Raw genomic sequence first — 25,427 nt, 5'->3', positions numbered from 1 at the left:
GTGCTGTAAATGATGGTTTCAGGATCTGAGTTGAGAGGGACAGCCTTTGAAAGGTTACTGTAGGAGGCATGAAAATTTGGAGGCTCTTCCCCGGATAAAAGGTTATCACTTAGAAACTACTTGGCATTGGTGCAATTTTGTACAGCTTTACATATCATGGCCCTAACATTTCTAGAAAGTGATTGTTGAGACATTCATGGCACACATCATTTTCCCACTATGAGTCATTCTACCCTCCACTTCCTTTACACACTTAGCTACCATACTTCTTTTTTGTCACTGCACTGAGGTACAGCGGTACCTACAATCTTCCACCAAGTCACTTTTCTCAACAACCATCACTTTACTTCGTACACAACCCCCACCCCAACACACTTAACCTCCTCGTGCACGATGACGCAATATGAGCCAAAGTGCTTGCAGTCTGAAGAGTAATTGATGATGCACCATGACGCAATTTCCCTATAAATGATCTAAGAAACTTTTCCTGTGGCTGAAAGTGTGTCACATTTTCGTGAGTCATAGGTTAGGGTGGCCAGGTCTGAGGGCAATATATGGTAACACTCACAAGCCTGTCACACGAACAAGCAGCCCATTATTAGCTGTGTCCTCTCAGCAGTCAGGAAAGGAGGGTGTACTAGCGCGCACCATACATTTTATTTTATTCTTCGTTTTCTATTACATCACCCGTCCATATCTTACGTGTATTATAGTGATAGTGTGTTATGTAGTGAAGTGTGTCAGTGAAGAAGGTGTATAAGTGTTTTTTTTATATTTTCAGAGAAATCCAATTTTCAAATTTATGACCACTCATGACTGTTCCTTTGCAATATTGAAAGTAACCACGATGGCAGGGAAAGGGTTATCCTAGGAGGAGTACCTGAAATATTTTTTCAGTGAAACTAAAAGTGAAGAGGACACAGACAAAGAATCTGGGGAGAGTGGTTTTGAGAGTGACTGGGGTGAGGAGGAGAGTGAGGCGATGATAAACCACCCTCCGCCCTCTGTGGTCAAAGCCACCTTCATTTGTCACCACCACTACCACCACTGGTACAACCATTACCACCATCACTATGGAGACAGCTGCCTCTTATCGCCACCTCAAATACACACACACACACACACACACACACACACTAACACAAACACATCACAAATAATCACGCACACATGGGCTGTGATCGTACATTTCTTCCTATCTGCAACTCCATCTCAACATTCTGGAAGCATTACAACACTGCTAGAGGATGTGAGTAACAGCTTCTTTGTCTAGTTTTTATTCCAGCCTATACATATATTTAAGGTATAAATGTGTGTTTACTATATATTCTCATAGGGTAAATGTGATGCATTTCATTGCTTTTCTCTCAGGCATTTTAGTTGGAAAGTGTAAGTGACATCACAAATCCGAAATGACCATGAGCAAGCTGATGATTTTTTATGCATACTTTTGTAAAGCAAAATAACCTTTGTGTGCAAATTACTTTGGGAAAAGTTTTGAAACAAACATACTGTTCTCGGCTTACAGGCACGAGCTTCCGTGCTGTTAATGTGCCCAACCCCTCCTAACTTTTCAAAATTCATTTTCTCAGTAAGGGTTATAACAATGTCTATTATATCATGGGCATCCTTAACCTTTGGGCTGCAAAACTGGAAATAATATACATATATGTTTGTTACAGTGTCAGTAATAACATATGAAATGATAAACAAATAATTTTTAGGCGATTTTTTGTTTATTTTTGATTTACTCAAAAACTATTGGGCATATAAAATGGCCACGGGGCTCATTAGAAAGCTCGTGAAATTCTCATCATTCATTCATTGCCAGACGCCATGTATCCCAAACGGGGTGGTCAAGGGCTTAGAGTTAATTGTTTTACAGGGAGGGGCACTAATCCTCCACCAACCCCACTTGACACGTAGGGATGCCAACAGCATCTTGTGTTCCCTGGCAGTCACCCATCCAAGTACTAACCAGACCCAACGTTGCTTAACTTCGCTGATCGGACAGGAAGCGGTGTACTCAACGTGGCATGGCCGTTGGCATATACTTTGCAACTGCGCATTCCGGGAAAAATTTTTTGCAGTGATGTTGGGAAGTTATTAGAAGCTATACTTGGTTTCACGGAGTCTGACGCACTGATTTTGCCAGCCGAGGACAGGTGGATCTGGTAACACTGCGCGAAGTACTTGGGCGGTGATTGGTGGATTTCCATTGTTTGAACGTGCTCCAAATTGACTTTGTATTCCAACCAAGGCCTCATTGATTTGTAAGATACCGGTTTATACAGATACAAATTAAAGCAATGATATCTTTAATGATAAATATGTGCCTTTTAAATTACTAGAGATACACCTGAACGACAATGATAAGAAAAAGTAAGTAAAATCGCGACTGGACGCATGTGGACAACAGTCAGCAACTGTGGCGGGAATTCAGACGTTCATAGCGAAGTGGTCCCGAGGTCCTGTGAAGGCTCGAATGTTTTTCCCACCACTACAACACAGTGTCACAATCTACAGTCTACACCATGCCCTTCATTACCTAATCTGCTAATATACAACCTGACCGTAGAGACGCATAGCTTATCTCATAATAATTATGATTTGTGTGAGCACACACACACACACACACAAAACCTCACTGGGGTCAATACATGCTATTCTCAGTACATATAGTGTACATACACATTTTCATTACCTTCATAGGTAACAGTAGCTTTAAAAATCTGCATTTGTTTGTATTCATAGTCAGATTCAGTTAAATTATTTCTTACATGAACATGCCACGTTGAGTACACCGCTTCCCGTCCGGTCAGCGAAGTTAAGCAACGTTGGGTCTGGTTAGTACTTGGATGGGTGACCGCCTGGGAACACCAGATGCTGTTGGCATCCCTACGTGTCAAGTGGGGTTGGTGGAGGATTAGTGCCCCTCCCTGTAAAACAATTAACTCTAAGCCCTTGACCACCCCGTTTGGGATACATGGCGTCTGGCAATGGATGGATGGATGGAATAAGTTTGGCATCTGATTTTCCCTAACATTTTCGTATCATAAGCGACAGACATACAGACGGACACCCTATCCCTGGTCACATTGCATCCTCAAGTATGTATCTCCGCCCACTTGACAAAGAGCTGGGAAAGTAATGGATTACATCATTATAGAATGAACCGAATTTTTGTTAATGGTGGAAGAAAGGAAAGTAAGATAAAAGCAAACTCCATGAGAAAATAATAATTGAACTATGCTGCTATAATAAAACCGCGTGCAGTATAAACGAAATCAAACATAATGAAATGAATTTAAATCAGTCGCTGACTTGTCCGCATGCGTCCAGTCGCGACTTTACTTACTTTTTCTTATCATTGTCGTTCAGGTTTATCTTTAGTATTTTAAAAGGCACATATTTATCATTAAAGATATTGCTTTAATTTATATCTGTATAATCCAGTATCTTACAAATCAATGAGGCCTTGGTTGGAATACAAAGTCAATTTGGAGCACGTTCAAACACGACGGAAATCCACCAATCACAGCCCGAGTACTTCGCGCAGTGTTACCAGATCCACCTGTCCTCGGCTGGCAAAATCAGTGTGTCAGACTCCGTGAAACCGAGTATAGCTTTCACCCAAATAAGATTTATTCTTGCTTCATTTCTGTACATTCATTTTATTTTATTTTATTTTATTTTTTGCTTAACTTATAGTAGATGATGGGCTACGATTTATAACAATATAAGCATTTTCTGAGGGTAAATTTGGCCTTAGAATTTTTTTCCTTTCCGTGCGAGTGGAGGCAGCTTAAGCGGGGTTTTAGTTTTGTGCCTGGCTCCAAAACTTACTGGAAACTTATGGTGGTGTGCGAGAGGGTTGAAAAAAAAAAAAAAAGTTTCTGTATGGTAAACAATGTGGATCTGCTCATTTCGCCAACCAGTATATGAAATAAATACGGTAATTTATCAAATGAAAATGATACAACGGTATTACAATCTGACTTTTTATATTTTACTATTACTCCCTGGACATTACACCCTTGGCTGCCAGTAGTTTACTGTACTGATACTGTTGTATTTAGCATGCTGCCCTATAGTTTTGCAAAATATACATGTGCTTTGACAACTACCTTCACTTTTCTAGCAGCCAACTTTGATCCATCGTTATTCTTGCAATTTAACAAATGTTGAGCCTTTCATGATCCAAAGCAATCACAGCACATCTTTCTTTCTGGACCTTGTTAGGCCTTATACACAATACAGTATTTGGAAACCTAATCTTCAAAACAATATCATACAGGTATCAAGCTTGAGGTTACCAGTCAATATCATCACACAGGTATTTTCAAGACATCAGTCCATTTCTCCATCCTCTTGTTAGCCAAAAAATTAATGACTGTGGTGAAGAGCATTGTGTGAAGTGATCCATAACACAGAACTGCCCGTTCCTTAAGCAGCACGCTTAAATGCTCTTCGTATGTTTTACTCTGCAGCATCCTCCTCAGTAGAGTTGCCCTCAGTGGGGGAGTCGGAATCAGAGTTGGATCGCAGCTCTTCCTCTTCCAGGCCTTGACCCTTCTCCGCTGCAAATGTAAAGCAAATTAGCTAGGATATCTCACCGTGAAATGATCCCTGCAATCCAATGATTTTTGTCTTTTATTCTTGCCAGGGCAAGAAACCATATTCAGTTTAAAAGAAACTTTGAACAAGAAGGATAAAATTATAACCTTTACTAACTGCACCAATACTACTCTTTAAACCTGAATAAAATAATCTTGATCAGGAAGCATACGGTACGGTAAAAAAAATATATATATTAGGGATGTGCTGACAATATTGGTATCAGCAAGGTAAAGATATGGCTGATACTCCGATACCTTTCTGGTTTATCATGTGATTCAAGACACTCATGTTTCATGACAATGATAAACAAATGGTTATAATATCTATCTATCTATCTATTGCCAGACGCCTCAATCCCGTTTGGGGTGGCCACAAACAAATCGCCTCCAAGTCGCCCTGTCCCCCGCCATTTCACTACCCTGCTCCCAACTCACACCCCCCTCTCTCATATACCTCTCCACCCCATCCCTCCATCTCATCCTCGGTCTCCCCCTCCCTCTTCCACCCTCCACCTCACTCACATACACTCTCTTCGTCAGTCTTTCACCCTCCATCCTCTCCACATGGCCAAACCACCTCAGTGTGTTCCTCACAACGCTTCCTATCACATCCACATCAACACCACAACGCTCCTTTATATCCTCATTCGTCAGCCTGTCTCTCCACGTGACTCCACAAGCTCCTCTTAAATAACTCATTTCCACTACTCTCACTCTTGACTTGTGTCCTTCCAACAACGTCCAAGCTTCACTTCCGTACGTTAGAGTTGGTATCACAATACTGTCATGTAGTAACTTTTTTACTTCAATGCTCACTTCCCTGTTTCTTATCACTGCTTTCAAGGAACCAGCAACCTTTCTTCCCTGCTGTACCCTTTCAAGCACTTCACCCTCCAAACCTCCATCCTTACTCATCACACTACCCAAATACTTAAACGTACTCACATTTTCCAATTCCTCACCATCCAACCTCTCTATACATTCACTGACTTCACCTCTCTCAAAGACCATCACTTTACTCTTCCCTACATTCACCTTTAGGTTCCGTTTCTTACACACTCTCTCAAACTCATCCACCAAGCCTTGCAGCTCCCTTCATCTTCACTCAACAACACAGTATCATCTGCAAACAACAGTACAGGGAGTTTCCAAACACTATCCTCTCTCACCAGGGCCACTCCAACATCCACTACCCTACCTTGTACCTCTTTTATTACCCCATCCATGTACAGATTGAACAACCATGGAGACATGACACATCCCTGTTTCAAACCAACTTTCAAAGAGAAAAATTCACTTAGTTCACCATCCACACGCACTGCAGCCTTAGCACCATCATACATACTCTTCACAGCATTCAACAACTTCCCATCTACTCCATATATTCTTAACACTTTCCACAATCCTTGTCTATCCACCCTGTCATATGCTTTCTCCAAATCCATGAAAGCCGCATACAACTTCTTTCCCTTCTCTAGAAACTTTTCCACTAAAGATCTAAGAATGAATATCTGATCTACACAACCTCTTCCCTTCCTAAAGCCTCCCTGTTCTTCTCCAACTAATTTCTCTGTTCTTTCTCTAACTCTGTCTATAAGTATCCTACCATACACTTTTCCTATTATACTAAGAAGACAAATGCCCCTATGATTACCACACACTTCTTTTTCCCCTTTTCCTTTGTACAAGGGAATAATTATACCTGACTTCCAATTACATGTATGATGTACCATTATCGTATATTAATACTATACGTATATCGATTATTATATTGCTCCTGCATTAACGACACTCATGTTACTGGCATCAAATGAATCAAAATAAAATCAAATAAATAAAATCAAAAGAAAGAAGTATCGGTATTGGCAAAGTATTGGCCATTTGTTAGTATCGGAGTATTGGTATCGGCCAACATCATGGTATCAGCACATCTCTAATATATATATATATATATATATATATATACTGTGTATCTATCCATCTACCTATCTATATATATATATAAAGCGGCTGTAAACATGATTGGTTCTGGGGGTGTGCAGAGAAGGAATGCAGTGCCAGGAGATGTGACACTTGCATAGATGAAGAGTGCTGTGAAGTGTCCGAAAAACGGGAAAGCTGCTGGGGTTGATGAGGTGTATGCAGAGATGCTTAAGTGTAGTGAAAAGTGTGGAATGAAGTGCTTGTTGGAGATATGTATGAAGGCATGGCTGAGTGAAACTGTGCCTGCAGAGTGGAAAAAGGCTGTGATTGTACCCCTGTACAAAAATAAAGGTTAGCGAAGTGAGTGCAAGAATTACCGTGGCATAAGTTTATTGAGTGTGGTAGGAAAGGTATAGGGAAGAATTATTATAGAGAAAGTTACAGAAATGTCAGAAGTCCTAGCGAGTGATAAACAGGGTGGCTTTAGGAGTGGCAAAGGATGTGTGGATCAAATATTTGCAGTGAGACAGATAGCAGAGAAGGCTTGTGAGAAGAACCATAAGGTGTTTATGGCATTCATGGATCTGGAAAAAGCATATGACAAAGAAGACAGAGAAGGATTGTGGAAAGCGCATGCACGGTGTAAATGGTAAGCTGTTAGGTCCTGTCAAGAGTTTTTATGATGGCAGCAAAGCATGTGTAAGGGTTAATGGGCAGCTAAGTGCATGGTTCACGATTGGTGTGGGCGTGTGACAAGGCTGTGTGATGTCCTCATGGTTGTTCAATATATATATGGATGGGGTGATGAGAGAAGTAAAAACACGAGTAATGGAGAGGGATGGCGTTGGTAATGAATAGTGATGGATGGAATATCTCAAATTTGTTGTATGCTGATGATGCAGTACTGCTTGCAAGTACCGGACAAGAACTTGGTAGGCTAGGAAAGAGCTTTGCTGATGTCTGTGAGCATCATGCCTTGAGAGTAACTGTAGAAAAGAGTAAAGTGATGGTTATTGAGAGAGAAGGTGACTTCCAGTATGATGTTACAGTGAATGGAGAGAGACTGGAATTGGTGAGAGAGTTCAAATACCTAGGTAAGGTGACAGAAAAGAGAGGAAAATGTACAAAAGAAGTTGAAAGTAGAGTGACACAAGGAAGAAATGTAGCTGGGGCAATGAAGGCCTTGATAAGAAACAGACTTGAGTGTTGCAGCTGCACGAGGCTTACATGAGGAAGTGTTAGTGCCAACTTTAACATATGGATGTGAGACTATGATGTGGCATGAAAATGAAAAGTCAAGAGTAAGAGCAGTGGAGATGGGACTGCTGAGGAATGTATGTGAAGTACAGAGGGTGGATAGGATGAAAGGTGTGGAGTGAGGAAGTCGGCGGACACCAGAATCGAAGAGAGTGTACTGAGATGGTATGGTCATGTGGAGAGAATGGATAACAACAGAGTGGTGAAAAAGGTATATCTGAGCGAATCTGAAGGAGAGAGAAGGTGAGGTAGGCCAAGGAGAAGGTGGAGAGATATGGTGGATGAGTGTGTGAGGAGGAGAGGTATGGAAGTCGGTGAGGCTAGGGAACTGACAAGAGATCGAGCTGGCTGGATGAATGTTGTGAGGAGAAGTGCATGATCAGGGATTTTGGCACCCCTTGTTAACATGGCAGTGTCCAGATTGACTCAATCAGATGCATTTATGTGAAGCTACAGAATATGGTGAATGTTTCTGGCGTATCCGATAAAGCCAGGATTTCAGGAGCTTGAATGATAAGTGAATGGAAGCATGGCCCATTGGATTGGGCAACTTTGGGCTCTCTGGACATTGCTACTCCTCACCCTGCCCTTGGGTGGGAAAGGAGGTCCGGTTGATGATGATGATGATATATAAATATCATTACAGTGAGTGAAAGGGCTCATGCAACATTTAATGAATAAAGACATAAACAAGTACAGCAGACCTACTGCTGTGAATCGGCAAGCAGATGCCAATTAATATATGATACATGTCTGTACTGGATGGGAAAAATTATCCAATAATCAGAATCGTATCAGAATCAGCTGAGTAACAATGAAAAATACATAAATGTGTTATCCACTGGCTCTTGACGCATGACTTCTAACATTTGTATCTCCACCATTATAGGTGTGAACCAAGACTGTAATGATTAGGCCTAAAGTATTTTCCAAAAATACAGTCGTATCCCACATCCCGTTCACTGTCTTGGATGGTAAAATGCTTGAACAAAAAAATACTGAATATTTAGACTATTATATAATTAACACTGTGGTTAGACTGGAAACTTGACAGAAAAGCAATACCTAGACAGCAGTCTTTTGTCAAGGAGCTGTGGCAGACAGGTAGGAAACTGCAAACAAGATGGTAAACCAATCACACACACACACACACACACACACACACACACACACACATACTGCAGGAGGATTTGGATAGGATACACAATTGGAGCCGGACGTGGGAAATGAAATTTAATGTAAAGAAATGTAAAATATTGGAAATGGGTAAAAGTACCAGGAGACCATCACTGAATTATTTTGTTGGGTAATGAATTAATCACAAAAAGGAGAGAAGAGAAAGATTTGGGAGTGCTGGTCCAAGATAGTTTGTCACCAGAAAAGCACATTAACAAGATAGTTGGAGAGACTTATAAACTCTTGACTAACATAAGAGTAGCATTTCATTATATGGATGAGGAAATGATGAAAAAATTGATAGTGGCCATGATCCGCCCCAGGTTAGAATATGCAGCGGTAGTGTGGTCCCCACACAAAAAGAAAGATATAAACAAGATTGAGAGAATACAAAGAACAACAACCAAGATGGTCCCTAGTCTGACAGACCTGTCATACAGAGAGAGGCTGGAAAAACTGGATTTGCCTTCGTTAGAGCAAAGGGGAAAGAGGGGGAGACATGATTGCGGTGTTCAGGACCATGGTGGGAGTAGATAAAATTGACAAAGAAGATCTGTTTGTATGGGATAAGAGAGCAACAAGAGGACATGGAATGAAATTGAAAAAGTCAAGATGCTTGAAGGATATCAAGAAATATAGCTTTCCTTACAGAAGTATAGACTTATGGAATAGCCTGGACAAAGAGATCGTCCAGTCTAAAAACTTAAACGAGTTTAAAGTTAAATTCGACTTATTGAGAAACAGCGACGGAAACCCACGAGCATAGTACATTCCGTGTATATCACAATTAGGTATATTAGGTAAATACTTAAATATTTGGAACGACTTAGACAAAGAGGTGGTGCATGAGAAAAACATTCATGTGTGTAAAGGTAGACTTGATAAATGTGGATATGGAGACAGGACAACACGAGCATTGCTCAATTTCTGTATACTACAAATAGGTAAATACACACACACACACACACACACACAGTGTACACTGATGGTTTCCATCAATGGTATGACTTAGGCTTCATGTTTACATTTGATGGTAGGCCTACAAGAGCTAAGAGTTGAAATTCAATTTCTTTTAATTTATTTCTATTACTCCTCAGTAAAATGCATAAAATAAAAAAATATACATGAAGGTTTATATGCAAGGGATGGTTGGGGTTTACTGCTCACATAATGCCACTCAGCATCTTAAATGTCAGGACCAACTTGCCTAGCCCTGGGCTCCTATGCTTCTCATGGGGCAAAGTAGGCTTAAATGATGGATAATGAATTTTCATTGCCTTTCTTGGACTTTAAGGAATTTTGTGCTAAATTTGGTGGGGGCACTCACCATCCACTCACTTAATGTAGTGCTGCTTTGGGTGTCTGCCCTTTCCACTCTTCCTTCCTTCCTCTTCTGTCTTTCTTTCTTTCATTCTTTCCTCTTCCTTCTGCCTACGGGTGACTTTACACTCCCTCTTCTGTCTTTTTTTTCCTTCATTCTTCCTCTTCCTTCTGTCTGTCGGTGACTCTACACTAAGTGACAAGCCAAATGGTTTGCTGTACACCAGGAAACCCTTTACTAAATTGGGTGGTAACCAAATAACCAAATTATGGCACCTGATACCTTAGTGAACAATTAAGACGCTCCAGTCAGATTGAGCCAGTTCAGGTTTATAACCATGGGGTGGTTGGGGTTTATTGCTCATGTAATGCAATAGATATAGAGATAGAGTAATGCCACTTACGGATAAGTGAGGCTGGCCAGTGGCCACTCTCATCGTAAATGTCAGGACCAACTTGCCTAGCCCCAGGCTCCTACGCTCCTCATGGGGCAACACAGGATTAGATGATGATGATGATGACTTGCAACTCTGATTTTGTATAGCTAATGCAAAAAATGCTGATAGCTACAGTAAACCCTGCATATGTCGAATTATACGGAGCTCTTGGATAGTTCAACAACGAATTTTCTGAGTAACCGGATACAGTATAATTGCAAAAAAAACCTATATCATCCCCCACAATAGTCGCAAATTATATGTGATTACTTGTTTATTAACACTAAAATAAAGAAACATTTATAAAGCAATAAAAATAAACAATAAAAAAAATTTGGTGCATATCATGGGCTAGGCTAGGATAGGAGGTTGCATAGGTGGAGGGGAGCAAACCACTTAATTACTGTATGGTACATACAGTTCTGCACTTATCTGCTTCATTTTACAATCAGTTAAACTTAAATGTAACAACTGGAATATAATAAACTAAAATGCAGCAATTGCAATATAAGAAACTAAAATGTAACCCTTTGAATAAACTCTAAGTCACACCTCGGTCAGAGTTCAACTTACCGGAAATTCTACCTTCTGCAGGGTCAACTTATCCAGGTTTTACTATACCTTATAGATTACCAATATATATAGACAGTGGAGCCTCATTATACGATGCCCCATTATAAATGTGACAAAATCGTTACAATAATAATTAAAAAGTTATACTCTGTTGATGTTAAAAAAGTCATTACGATTTCAATACAGTGATATTTTCGATGGCGGCCTCAAAGAATCTCGTGTAGACTTGGTGATGCACGCAAGTCAAAACAGCTGCCCAACGTTTACATATGGTGTGATCCTTGCGTTTTGTTCTAGTTTGTGCAGGAAAGGCCACTGAAAGACCACTGTTATTACCAGCAAACAGTGCAAGTGCTTAACAAATAGTGCAGTGTGCAATATTAAGTGAAATGATACTTTTGTGTGTGTAAAATACTGAAACTTGTGACTTGGAAATCGTGTCAACCTTACATAACCATCATCCCCCATTTGTGCCTCTGCTCTTCATGAAAGGCCACTGAAACACTACTCTTATCACCAAGTAGCAGTGCAAGTGCTTAACAAATAGTGCAGTGTGCAATGCTGAGTGAAGTGATAGTTTTTTGTGTGTGAAATACTGAAACTTGTGACTTGGAAATCGTGTCAACCTTTTGTAACCATCATCCCCTTTAGGGGCCTCTACTCCTGCGTGAAAGGCCACTGGAACACCATTGTTATAGCCAAATAACAGTGCAAGTGCTTATCAAATAGTGCAATGTGCAGTATTAAGTGAAGTGATACTTTTTGTGTGTGAAATACTGAAACCTGTGACTTGGAAATCAAGTCAACCTTACATAACCATCATTCCCTTTTTAGGTCTCTACACAGCTGAGTGAGCCAAGATACCCACATAGTGTTTATACAGGCTGTGATCATTGCCTTTCATTTTATATTGTGCATAAAAGGCCACGGAAACACCATTTCTTTTGTCAAATAACAGCGCAAGTACTTAATAAATATGGTACTGCAGTGAGTGATATCAAGTAAAGTTATACCGTATCTCTTTTTGTGGAGTGGTTGTCCAGGCCCTCCAACTGTACCCCATCCTGGGGGGCGTGGGACCCTTGATGATGACACATACCGGCATAGGGCAAAACTTCAACACGCTCAACATGTTCAAACCATCTCTACCTACTGGTTCACATCACTTCTCTAGTATTTCTTATGCCAAACCTCTTGCATAGCACACTATTACTGAACTTACTTCTCTCAGCTAGTGTCTTCTCAATAAGATGAGACATGATGTCCCTGCAGCGTGCTTCCACCCCAGCAGGCAGCCATCCATACTTCTCCGAGCACTCTTGGTTGGCGCCACTCAAGATGCTCTCTTCCAGTACCTTCTGGATTTCTGGCACCTCTATGTCACAGTACTGCAATGCATTTAAGTACAACTCCCAATGACCTCAGTCATATAAAGCACAGACACACTGACTTTGGGATAGGCAAGATAGGTACAGTCTGAATGTAGAAAATTCAGATGCTTCAAGTTCAGGTAGGTGAGGGTGCTCACCATCCACTAACTTGATGTAGTGCTGCTCTTGGGTGGCTGCCCTTTCCCCTCTTCCTTCCTTCTTTCCTTCCATTCTCTTCTGTTTTTCTTTCCTTCATGCTAGGGGGCACAGTGGCTCAGAGGCAGAGCATCGAGCTCGTGGTTCGGGGGTCGTGAGTTCGAGCCTCGGGATTGGTAGCGTGCTCCTGTAAACTAGCGGGGCTATATGGCCTTAGTTGCCTAGCTTGGGGATTAAATTTCATTCCTTCATTCTTTCCTCTTTCTTATGCCTACAGGTGACTCCCTCTTCTGTCTTTTTTTCCTTCGTTCTTTCCTCTTCCTTATGCCTACAGGTGACTTCCTCTTCTGTCTTTTTTTCCTTCATTCTTTCCCCTTCCTTATGCCTACAGGTGACTCCCTCTTCTGTCTTTTTTTCCTTCATTCTTTCCTCTTCCTTCTGTCTATGTATGATTACAGTATACACTGAATGACAAGCCAAAAGGTTTCCTATACACCAGGAAACCATTTATTATACTGGGTGGTAACCATATAACCAAATTATGACACCTGGTGGTTTAGTGGGTAATTAAGGGGCTCCATCGGATTGAGCCTGTGCAGGGTTGTATCCAAGGCGTGGTTGGGGTATACTGCTAATGTAATGCCACTCAGGGATGAGTGAGGCTGGTTACTCCCGTCTCAAATGGCAGGACCAACTTGCCTAGCCCTTGGCTCCAACTCTCCTCATGGGGCAACACAGGATTAGATGATGATGTTGATGATGATTCAAGTTCAGGAACAAAACAACAAATCAGACTGCTGCATACACACAGCAACAATCATCTTAGGCTTTAAAATTAATATAAAGAAACAGGAGGATACAGAATATGAGTTACTGTTACTGGCATCATTCAGCCATCTCGGTTAGGAGAGAAGATAAGGGTTAGATATGGAAAGGAGCTGTTGAACATGGGAAGCTGAAGGCAAATTTACAATGCCGTGTAAGTTGATGGAAAGTGAGTTATACAATGGTTCTCCTACCAGAAGTAAAATTGCTACATAAAAATTATTAATATATAATACAAGAGATTCAAGGTCACAGTATCAGCAAACATTTTGAAAAAGTGATGTACTGTACATAGTATATGCTTCCTTCCCTACAGCAATGCCAGTCTAATACATCAGACATCACCTAAATAGCTGACTATATCACTGTGAATCCCATAACAATAAAGTCAGTCCTCATTTCAAGTGTATGACATATGCTGGTAATATGCTGTTTTAAGTGAAACAACTTCAGGTACATAAAGCCTCTATTTCAAAACTGGTGGATTAAAAGTATAAACTTCTCATTTCTGACCTTAAAATGGCTTCATATCAAAACCAGTTTTATGTGAGACTTGTTAATTCATCAGCAAATTAATTGTGAAAACCTCTAACTGAAACAACTTTTAGTGATGAGAGACTATAAAGATGGAGAAGACTTACCTGGTAGAACATCTGTCGGTACGGTGGAATCATGCCTGGCCTGAAGATGTATAACTCATCAGAGGTCTTATCAGTGGTAGAAGTCTCTCTTCCTCCCTCATCTCCTGTTTCTCCCAAGTGTAATGACTGGATAACTGATGTCTGTGGTGACATTCAGTAAAGATTTATGGCAAAGCACTAACCAGGGAAATCTCTTTATTCATTAATTTCAACATGTGCTGAGATAGCTTTTTTTTTCTTCATTTTAGATTTTCGCATCCTTTTTGCTAGCTGCAAAATTTACCTACTTTATATGCAATCTGTATATAATAAATTTAGGTACCTCATTTGGCTGATCAACACTTCTGCCCAGTGATCTAATTTGCTTTGTATGAAGGTTGGTGTGACAGAATTGCTGCATTATCATCTTTGTAATATAGAGTATATACAGTAAGATTAAGAGAAAAATGAAAGCAATAATTGTGAACCTACAGTCAAAACACTGACCAATTGACATACAAATTTGATTTGTTTCAGGGCTTTTATACAACTTTTACAAACTGCTTCATTATTCATGAATGTAATATTTGGAAGGAAATACAATGAATAAAATTAATATCTATACGAGAATATTTACATGAAAAAAAAAAATATATGTTTTTAATGCATAAGATATTAACATAGGAGAAACCTCTTGTGGCTAAGGTGTTAATGAAGGCTATATCTAACCTCTCCAATTCCAAAATTTTGTAATATACCAAGCTCAGCAAAATCATCTGCCTGGCCTAAACAAATTTATGTCTGATGCTCATATAAAACTATGTACAGACGGCCCTCCACATTTGCAGGGGTTATGTGACACAGACCCCCACAAATGTGGATTTTCCGTATATGTTTGGTGCACCCTCCCATAAATGCCTCTACAGCTGCAAATCACCCCCTGTGAGCATGTGTGCACATACTGTACCTAATAAATCATATCTGGGACCTGAAAGCAACATAACATATCACAAACAGCTGATGACTTGCCCACAAGTGAGTGTGGGGAAGTCATCAGCTACATATTTACCTCAGCTTCTCACAACCATACCCATTAAATTCAGTCTTGGCTCCACAGAGGGGCAATCCACAAATCTGTTAGGCTCGCAAAAGTGATTCTGTGAATGTGGAGGGCTGCCTGTAGCGTATTAATGCAATACAGTATATCATTCAATGGATTATGAGTCCTCTGCACTGTAATTTTCAACTCACTTTCCTTCTGGAGGCACTGGAGCTCTTGTATGGTAGAACGTAGTTAGAGTAACTACGTTTGGCCTCAACTTTGGTCTTTACTCCACCTATAAAAGACCAATAATTCATCACACAAAAAGAAGATGGCTGGCTGGCTGCCCCTAGGAGGTATGGTAAGGGACAAAGTTTGCCTACCAGTAGCCTACTATTCCACGGCACCTACAGTAGACTCTCAGTTCACATGACTAATGAATCCAGCAATTTTACCACACAAATTGAAACACACAAATTGAGCCACTGAAACTCATGTTATATGGCTAATTATTATGATGAAATGCAAAAATTTTCCAATCTCTCTTCACCCCTCTTGAAAAACTTCTATGCCCACATGATCATACCTAACATTCATTCTGGTATACATGCAACCTCTAGGAATATAACAGTATAAAAGAGGGTCAATTAGAGTATACAAAGAGATGAATAAATGATGATCACTTGCCATGAAAAAGGATGCAGCAATATTTGGATGATGGGGAATGGGGTATCTTCAGATAATGACTTACCAACTTAGAGGTACTGTATGTCAAAAACTACAGTATTTTGATGGCATAAAGTAATGTAAAACCTAGTTGAATGAATGAGGTGAGAGATGAGAGGAAGGTGGAAGATGTGTGTATGTGTGTGTGTGTGTGTGTGGGGGGGGGGATCAAGTGCAAACAGGACATATATTCATGTCCCATAAATTTAGCAGTGTTGATATATGACCGTTTGTTTTTGGTGGTAGGTAGGGGTGCTTACAATCCACTCACTGGCTGTAGTGCTGCTTTGGGTGTCTGCCCTTTCCTCTCTTCCTTCCTTCCTCTTCAGTCATTCATTCCTTCATTCTTTCTTCTTCCTTCTGCCTAAGGGTGACTTTACATTCCCTCTTCTGTCTTTCGTTCTTTCCTCTTCCTTCTACTTATGGGTGACTTTACAGTGAGTCACAAGCCAAATAGTTTCCTGTATACCAGGAAATCATTTACTATGCTGGGTGGCAACCATAACACCAAATTTTGGCACCTGGTAGTTTAGTGGGTAATTAAAGCACTCGAATCGGATTGAGCCTGTGCAGGTTTATATCCAAGGGGTGGTTGGGGTTTATTGCTAACATAATGCCACCCAGGGATGAGTGAGGCTGGTCACTCTCCTCTTAAATGTCAGGACCAAGTTGCCTAGCCCTGGGCTCCTATGCTCCTCATGGGGCAAAGTATGATTGGATGATGGATTTTAACCAATGGTTAAAACATACAAGCATGTTGGATCCCATATAAATGATATGAAAAAACTTATCTGAAAGAAAAAGTAACTACTGTACATAATAAGTGGTGGTGATGAGGTGAGAGACAAAAGAGGCAAGCAGCATGCGAAATGTGTGTGTGCAAGGCCAGGTGATCTATTGTAAATAGACCATTTCACATCTCATAATTTAAATGCATCTACGTGGTCTGACAGTGGAACTTTGAGGGGGATGGCTGTGGATGATGGCCAACTTCTGGGATTTTCCCACACAAGTTTTTTCCCCGCACTGACTGAGCCAGGTCAGGGTTTATCTTTCCACACAAAATGTGTTTGGTGCAAATATGGCCTGTGTAAGTTGAGGGTCTACTGTACTTCACACGGGCATGCTTGTTTGTACAAAATGTGTTTAGCACAATGCAGGCCCATGTAAACTGAGGGTAAACTTCACACTTAGGGCATGTTTGTCACTAGCCTGCTTTATGAATCATATCAAAGGGAATCTATCAGCAGGGAACTCCCCAAGCTTGTCTCTGCTTAGGAATAACCAGCAGAGGAAAGTGAGGACTGCAGAAGTCAAATATTAGGCCTAAGCAAGCTTTTGCCCCCAACTATAGTTCCATATGCATATTGTACAGCTGCAAGCTTGATAACTCTCAACACAACCATCACTTATACGAAAGGAACTCAGGTCCATGGTGGATGACTAGGGGAATGCCACGTCCCTAAGTCATTCCTAAGATATATGAACAGTAAAACTGAAATACAGAAGTCCTCATTACATGTGAGGGATATATTCCAAAGTATCACAATTTTACTCATACAACCAGAGCTGTAAATTTTATAGTAAATCAGCTTTATGGGTGAGAATGGAACTTCAATGGGCAACCATTTGTACTTTATTGTGGAAAGGTGGGGGGGGGGAAGAAAAAAGAAATGAGGACCTACTGTTGTACTCAAGATGATCCACTGTATGTATGAAATTTAGTCTGCCATCTCAGAAAATAAACTTATACCTCACAACTGAACTCCAAACAAGTGTACTTTATGAGATTTACTTTTTTCATTCATTCATTCATCATAATCCCGTGTTGCCCCATGAGGAGCGTAGGAGCCTGAGCTAAGCGAGTTGGTACGGTACTGACATTGAAGATGAGACTGACCAGCCTCACTCATCCCTGAGTAGCATTATGTGAGCAATAAACCCCAACCATCCCTTGGATATAAACTTGCACAGACTCAATCCGATTGGAGAGCCTTAATTACCCACTAAACCACTAGGTGCCATAATTTGGTGTTATGGTTACCACCCAGCATAGTAAATGGTTTCCTGGTATACATGAAATAATTTGGCTTGTCACTTAGTGTAGAGTCACCCGTAGACAGACGGAAGAGAAAAGAATGATGGAAAGAACACCAGAAGAGAAAAGAATGATGGATGAGAGGAAAGGACTGTCACCTGAGAGCAGCACTAGATTGAATGAGTGGATGGTGAGCACCCCCAAAGATTTATTAATTTGTTTTTCTCTTAAACATCTTATACCTGTACTTTACTCCCCAGTTGTAGCTAAAAAGAAAATAAGCTATGAATAAACACGTTCAGTACAACCATGAAAGCATGACTTACCTGCCTGCCTGATGCGGTAGTCAAATGTTTGGTAGATCCAGGCTTTGGGGTCTTTGCGAGGGTCATAGCCTAGCCGTACCCAAAGATTACGCCATGGTCCAGTGTGGAAGTAGTAGGATAAAGTTGGCAGCAGATACTAGAATGGGGTATTGTGAGGATTACTGAACATATTTTAATTGTTGTTGTGGGCTCACTCATCTGGATGTGAAGTAAAGGGAACTGGCAAGGCACTCCCAGAGATTTTTTCTGTTAGGGTTGTGTTGAAAGACTGACCCAATAAAAGATCTCTAACAGTGCTGTACTGAAGTGGATTGTTCCTTGAATCCACTGGGTTCATGGTGAGATGAGTCTGTATGTCTAGGTCCTGTGACAAACATAAATTATGATTCTGTATGAGGTGCTACCCCAAAATTCGAGGATTTTGACCATGAACGAAAATATTACTAACCCTAACTCCCAGTTTCCACCGTCTCCTTCAGTGTAGCCCCATTGGCCATGTATACAGCAATCTCATTGTTTTTTCCAAAAATCCATGCATCCATGGAAGTCCTCAATTGTGACTGTGTTGAGCACCTACTGCAACTCTGCATGGATATCCTCAATTGTGTCAAAACGACGCCCTTCCAGCCAGAATTTCAGCTTGAGAAACAAGAGAAAGTTGCAAGGGGCAAGATCAGGAAAACAGAGGGAATGGGGAATGACTTATGTTTTGGTATGCCAATAGCTGCCGAACAATGAATGATGTGTGGGTGAGTACATTGTCATGGTGGAGAACTCAGTCCTTGTTCTTCCACTTAAGGACTTCTAAGGATGCATGGAATCTTGGAAAAACTACTGGGATTGCTGTATTCATACCCAAGTGGTCTATTCTGAAGGAGGCAGTGGAAACTAGGAGTTAGTATTTTTCTTTCATGGTCAAATTCCCCGAACTTTTGGGTTGCACCTCATAATATGTGGGAGAGACAGTAAAAAACATAATGTTTCCAAACCTTCTCTTTGTAATAATAATAAAAACTAGCCACAAGTTGCAAAACAACACATATTAATCTCACTTCATAAGACAGCACTATCTATTATTATCTTGTACTGTACTTTAATATCACTAGAACTTCATCTTCTCATTTTCATAACACACGATAGAGCCTTTCCATCATCTGATGAGGAAAACACAAACTTATTATGTGCATCTTTGTATAAACAGTATTTCATTAATTATTAGTTTACCAGAAACTCTTTGATCTGATCTTTACCTTGAGCTTGTCCTTGTTATAGTTGAGCCAAACTCTGAGAGCATTTTTAGACCAGATGGGGCGCTTTTGGAAGGCATCCCTCAGCCCCTGGTAGAGTGCCCGGTCCATGAATTTGACACGCACCTGCGACATTGCTCCTGGTAGTGGTTCCTTTGGTACCTCTTCATCCTTAACAGCCAGGGAGTAAAGAGTGAGAATGTGATGATAAATATATATGGAACAGAAAGCAAGTAAAGAAGAGATGGGCAAGGGAAGAGAAACATGGAAGTAAAGATGGGCAAGGAAAGAGAAACATGGGGATAAAGGAAGGAAGAGAGGAAAAACTTGGCTGAAGATAACTGATTCCTCAATGACAGATTTTAATGCCATCACACATTCTAAGATACTGTGTTGCTTCATCTGTAAAAATGCCAAGCAATGCAACATACTTACAGTATATCCTGAACATACTATTTGATCAAAATGTCTTTCACTGGTCAATCTGGCACAAGCAGACATACATGGATGAGACTGGGAAACAGAAAATAAGGTGATGCAGAGATAAATTCTTAAGAACAAGGAGGGTCTTAATTTACCACAGAAAACCAGACAACAAATACACAGCCTTAACCCCTCAGTGGTTGTGAGGTAATACAGTGAAACCCTGGAATTCGTATGCCTCTCTACACGTACAACTCGGTTTTTGTACAGCTTTTTTCACTCCGGTTTTCGTACGGAGACCTGCTATTCGCACTAAGAGACGTGGCATCGTATGAGCCACATGGTCGCCAGTCCCGCTTTGGCTTCCACCAGCTACGCATCAGTCATACAGGCTCCATTAACCTTTGTGATAAATTATGTATTTTGGTCAGAAAACTGTACATAATCATGGGCCCTAAGAAGATTAGTGAGTCAGCTGGAACTAAAAGGAAAGCAGTGAGAACAACAATTGAGCTGAAAAAAGAACTCATTGCAAAGTTTGAAAGTGGAACCCGTGTCTCCGATTCTGCCATTCATTATGGTATGGCGAAATCTATCTTTTCATCCAGGCTAAAAAACAAAGAAGCAGTAAACGGGGTTCCTGTGGTGAAAGGAGTGACTACTCTTGCTGTGAACAGGTCACCACTTATTGAAGAAATGGAGAAATTATTGCTAGTGTGGATTAATGAAAAACAATTGGCTGGCAATAATGTTTCTGAAACAATAATTTGTGAAAGAGCTAACCAGTTGATTGGTGATCTTAAGAAAAATGCTGAAAGTGATGAATTTAAAGCAAGTAGGGGCTGGTTTGACAGGTTTAAGAGGCAAAGTGGCATTCATAATGTTGTAAGGCATAGGGCGGCTGGTAGTGCTAACAAAGAGGATGCTGAAAAGTTTGTTGGGGAATTTTAAAGATTTGTAGAGAGTGAGGGATACACTTCTCAACAAGTTTTTCATTGTGATGAAACATGCCTCTTCTGGAAAAAGATGCCTAAAAGGACCTACATTACAAATGAGGAGAAATCACTGCCTGGACACAAGCCCATGAAAGACAGGCTTACACTCTTGCTTTGTGCTAATGCCAACGGGAACCTGAAAATTAAACCTCTGCTTGTGTACCACTCAGAAAACCCAAGAACGGGAACCTGAAAATTCAACCTTTGCTTGTGTACCACTCAGAAAACCCAGGAGTGTTTAAGAAAAACAATGTGATAAAAAGTAAACTCAGTGTAATGTGGAGGTCTAATAGTAAAGCTTGGGTAACAAGGCAGTTCTTCACTGAATGGACTCATGAAGTGTGTGCCCCTGCTATAAAAAAAATACCTTGAGAAGAAAAATTTACCTCTCAAGGCCCTCCTGATACTGGACAATGCTCCTGCTCACCCTCCAGGCTTTGAGGAAGAATTGGTTGGTAAATGCAGTTTCATCAAGGTGATGTTCTTGTCCCTTAACACCTCTCCTCTAATCCAACCCATGGATCAGCAGGTCATTTCTAACTTTATGACACTGTACACAAAAGCACTTTTTCAAAAGTGCTTTGAAGTGACCTCTGACACCGAGCTAACCCTCAGGGATTTATGGAAGAACCACTTCAATATCCTTCATTGCTTGAGGTTAATAGACAAAGCCTGGGGTGAAGTTTCTTTAAGGACTTTAAACTCTGCATGGAGGAATTTGTGGCCAGACTGTGTCCCAGTCAGAGACTTCGAAGGCTTTGAGGCACAACTTGAACAAGGGACTGCAGTGGTGGATGATACTGTGTCCCTGAGGAAGTCCATGGTTTTGGAGGTGGACGATGAGGATGTGGAGGAGTTAGTGGAAGACCACAAGAATGAGCTAACCACCAAAGAACTCCAGCAACTGCACAAGGATCAGCAAGAGGAAGTGGCTGTGGAACTTTCTTCTTCTTCAGAGAAGGAGATGAGTAAGGGGAGCATTTCCACTGCAGAAATTAAGGAACTGTGTTACCACTGGGAGAAAACACAGACCCTGGTGCAAAAATGGCATCCTAACACCGCTGTGGTCACCAGGAGCATCAACCTGTTTAAGGACAATGTTACTGACCATTTTAGGAAAATCTTGAAAAGTCATCAACAGCAGACAACACTGGAGAGGTTCTTTACCATTGAAGAACCCAAATCAATGCCCCAGCCCCAAGCATCTCCTCAGCCCCATGCATCTCCCCAATCCCAAGAATCTCCTCGTCCAAAGAGAAAGAAAAGAGGAAAAACACCAGAAGGGCAGTTACCTACAGTTTTCATGGAAGGTGACTCTCCTTCCAAAAACTAACACCCCTCCTCTTCCTCTCCACATCCATCCACTTCAGCCATCAGCTCTCCTCATTACAGGTAAGATGCAGTAAAATCATCATTTATATCATCTACAGGGTATACTGTACTTCTTTATTTTAAAGGCTTTATGTACGGATTAATGCAAAATACAGTACACTGTTTCTTATGGAAAACAATGATTCGGTTTTTGAACGAGTTGCAACTCGTACAGCTTCCAGGAATGAATTGTGTACAAATTCCGGGGTTCTACTGTACATTCATGTGCACCATAGACTGGCCTTGGGACCATTTTTCAAATTTCGAAAACAGATTTCTTTTTCCCCAGATGAAAAGAGAATCATCTGGCACACCTGGCAATGTGTTTTTTAGCTTCCTAAACCCATCCTGTGATTTGCAGAAAAATTCATAAAATTACAGTAATCACCTGATTGTCCAGACATCCACTATCTGCACGATCCATTATCCATATGCTGTGATCTAGCTGTATTAAACCATTAATGGCACTTTTTTTTTTTCAAAATATCCAGACAATATTCTCGCCTCCGCGGTGAAATTTTTGCCACGTGGACATTTCTTGCCCATGCAGACGAGAATAGCCCAGTGATGTCACGCCGCCTGGCTCCGTAGTTCACCCAGCACCTGCTACAGGCTCCCTCAGTCATTCTCATTTCCCACCTGACATCCAATGAGTAAACATCTCCTCTAGGAAAGTTGTCATGGCAGTGCATGTGGTCACTTTTGTGGCGATTTCCTACCTGCTTCACGCACTGCTATTCCTCGCATACCTCTTCCTAGGGTGTGTGATGATAGCCCCTTCACCAGGGAAAAGGAAGAGGGTAGTGTTGACTCAGTCAGAGTCAAGGAGCTAGCAGGTTATTTCACACAATGCCCTGCGAGGAATTGAGTGTTACCTTCATTTTATTCTAGCTGACTGTACTGTTCCTTCATTTTATTCTAACCTACTGTACTGGTCCATGAATTTATTCTGTTTTACCATGATTTTACTCAGTTTATCATTACATTTTGTGTGCCCACTGCTTTTTTCTTTTGTTGCCGGTTTTATTCTAGATGACTGTACTGTTCCTTGATTTTATTCTACCTTACTGTACTGTTCCATGATTTTATTCTAAAGTATTTTACCATGATTTTACTCCATTTTACCATTATGTTTTGAGTGCCCACTGCCTTTTTCTTGTATAGCCGGTTTTATACTAAATGACTATACTGTTCCTTGATTTTATTCTAGTTTACTGTACTGTTCCATGATGTTATTCTATTTTAGCTACGTGATTTTATGCCATTTAACCATTACACTTTGTGTGCCCACTGACTTAGCTTACTGTTATGTTCCATGATATTATTTTACCAATACAGTATTTTATTTCATTTTGCCATAACATTTTGTGTGCCCACTGCATTTTTCTTGTGTAGCCAGTCTTATCATGTACAGTACTGTACATTATGGTACTTTTTTCATGTCACTGCAGGGTATGGTCCTGCATTGGTAATTGCATGTCTGTGGTTGATGGGTCTGCTTGACTGTGGTAACTGCTTGGTTGTTGTTTATAGGTCTGTTTGACCAAATACAGTAGTGTAAAACACCAGGAACAAATGTTGTACGATGTACAGTAGTGACCTTTTACAACAGTTTTCAAAGTTAGGACATGTAAGAAGAGGGGGGCTGGGGGAGAAGTCCATTATCCAGATAGAGCCATTACCTGGACATGACTCTGGCTCTATTATGTCAGATAATCGAGTGATTACTGTACTATGCACGTGCCAATAACATGTAAACCAATGGGCGTGATGAACTGACTGCCCGAGTGCTTTGGATGGTACGAGTAGGGTCATGTAACCATACCACTGATTTCATTCCCATCCCGTAATTGTTCGCAGTTTTTTCTATATTGCGCTAATTCGACACCCCCGGCACTGGCGCAGTAGGGCATCATTTGACGCCTGCAGCTATTGAAGAATTAAGGGGCCAATACACTGTCAAACTGATGCTGGATCATACAGTCTATGAGTGTGTGGGCACATATGAAGGTGTGATCAATATGTTTGAAGATGATTGAAAAAGTTTTATATTTCACCCTCAAACATGATGTTTGTCAGATATGTTTGGTAGTGTGTGGTAATGCATGATCAATCATGCACAGTCGCAGGGCAACCATCATGGCGAGCACAAGTGAACCTTGCGCATTCTGAAATGATTTCACTGAACTTTAGGCAGCTTCCTGCGCTTTGGCAAATCAAGAGTGAAGAATAAAAAAATACTGCAAATAATATACATCTTATTATTGTCTCTGAGCACCGTTGTGATGGTGCCGCATGTCTCCATGAGAATACAACCATGACTGAGCACAAATGGCAGTTGTAAACTTCAAATCTCCAGAATTCTTGCATGCTGCGAGAAAACAAAGTGTACTTGAGAGTCTCTGACTTGCTGGTATGACTTTTCTTAAAACAGTGTCCTCTTTGTTCACACTGGGTATTACTTTCTCCAGCAATTCTGCAAAAGTTTCACTATCCGTTCTCAAAAAGTTTTTGAAATCTCCTGGTGATGAAACCTTTCAGTTCTTTCAAAAGGGTTGCATGAGAAAATTGGTGCCCCCCCCCCTTTTTTATTTTTACCAATCTTTCATCTATTGTTTCTTTTTCATTTTTTTCTTATTACTGTCTGTTGCCAATGCAAGTATAATAGCAACACAGAATGATCTTTGCTCATACTGGCAGTGTATCACCCTATGTGAATACAGTGTGTCACTGGCACTAACTGAAGTTTGGTTAGTTTTGCTGTATTGTGTGGCGATGTATGATCAAACATTGTGTTTGACAAACATGCTTGACAGTGTATGGGCCCCTTTACAAAAGAATAATACTGTAACATGCAGGTGGCAGTCTTATGATTATGTAAAACTTAAAGGACTATGTTTATTTGACTCAATGGTGTATGACTGTACAGTAGGTTAGAGCAAACACTATTAACTGAGGGGTCAGGTATATGATCCCACCCAAG

At 40.7% G+C, this 25,427-nt stretch overlaps 1 protein-coding gene, 1 non-coding gene and 1 pseudogene across 3 annotated transcripts in view; 1 reads left to right on the top strand and 2 right to left on the bottom strand.

Moving 5' to 3' along the window:
* Positions 1-1,929: 1,929 nt before the first annotated feature.
* LOC145412324 (5S ribosomal RNA) lies at positions 1,930-2,048 on the bottom strand. The gene has a single exon (XR_013899582.1). It is a non-coding gene; the product is annotated as a 5S ribosomal RNA (ribosomal RNA).
* Positions 2,049-2,776: 728 nt separating this feature from the next.
* LOC145412341 (5S ribosomal RNA) lies at positions 2,777-2,896 on the top strand (annotated as a pseudogene).
* A 1,131-nt stretch (positions 2,897-4,027) lies between these two features.
* l(2)37Cd (general transcription factor IIIC subunit l(2)37Cd) overlaps positions 4,028-25,427 on the bottom strand; it is a 34,640-nt gene continuing 13,240 nt past the window's right edge. The window contains exons 7-12 of one of the 2 annotated variants that reach the window (XM_080282152.1): positions 19,659-19,826; positions 18,409-18,544; positions 15,528-15,613; positions 14,298-14,438; positions 12,528-12,693; positions 4,366-4,580 (exon numbers count right to left, since the gene is read on the bottom strand). In XM_080282152.1, coding sequence (XP_080138278.1) covers positions 4,480-4,580; positions 12,528-12,693; positions 14,298-14,438; positions 15,528-15,613; positions 18,409-18,544; positions 19,659-19,826 — 798 coding nt within the window. In that variant the 3' untranslated portion in view covers positions 4,366-4,479. Of the gene's footprint in view, positions 4,581-12,527; positions 12,694-14,297; positions 14,439-15,527; positions 15,614-18,408; positions 18,545-19,658; positions 19,827-25,427 lie in introns of both variants that reach the window. The other variant, XM_080282153.1, reaches the window with a different exon arrangement.

This window comes from Coenobita brevimanus, chromosome 92 (assembly GCF_032717465.1).
Source record: "Coenobita brevimanus isolate Jiangsu-jjx chromosome 92, ASM3271746v2, whole genome shotgun sequence".
Lineage (NCBI taxonomy): Eukaryota > Metazoa > Arthropoda > Malacostraca > Decapoda > Coenobitidae > Coenobita > Coenobita brevimanus.
Note: the sequence above shows the minus strand (reverse complement) of the source record. Positions and strands in the feature narration are given on the sequence as shown.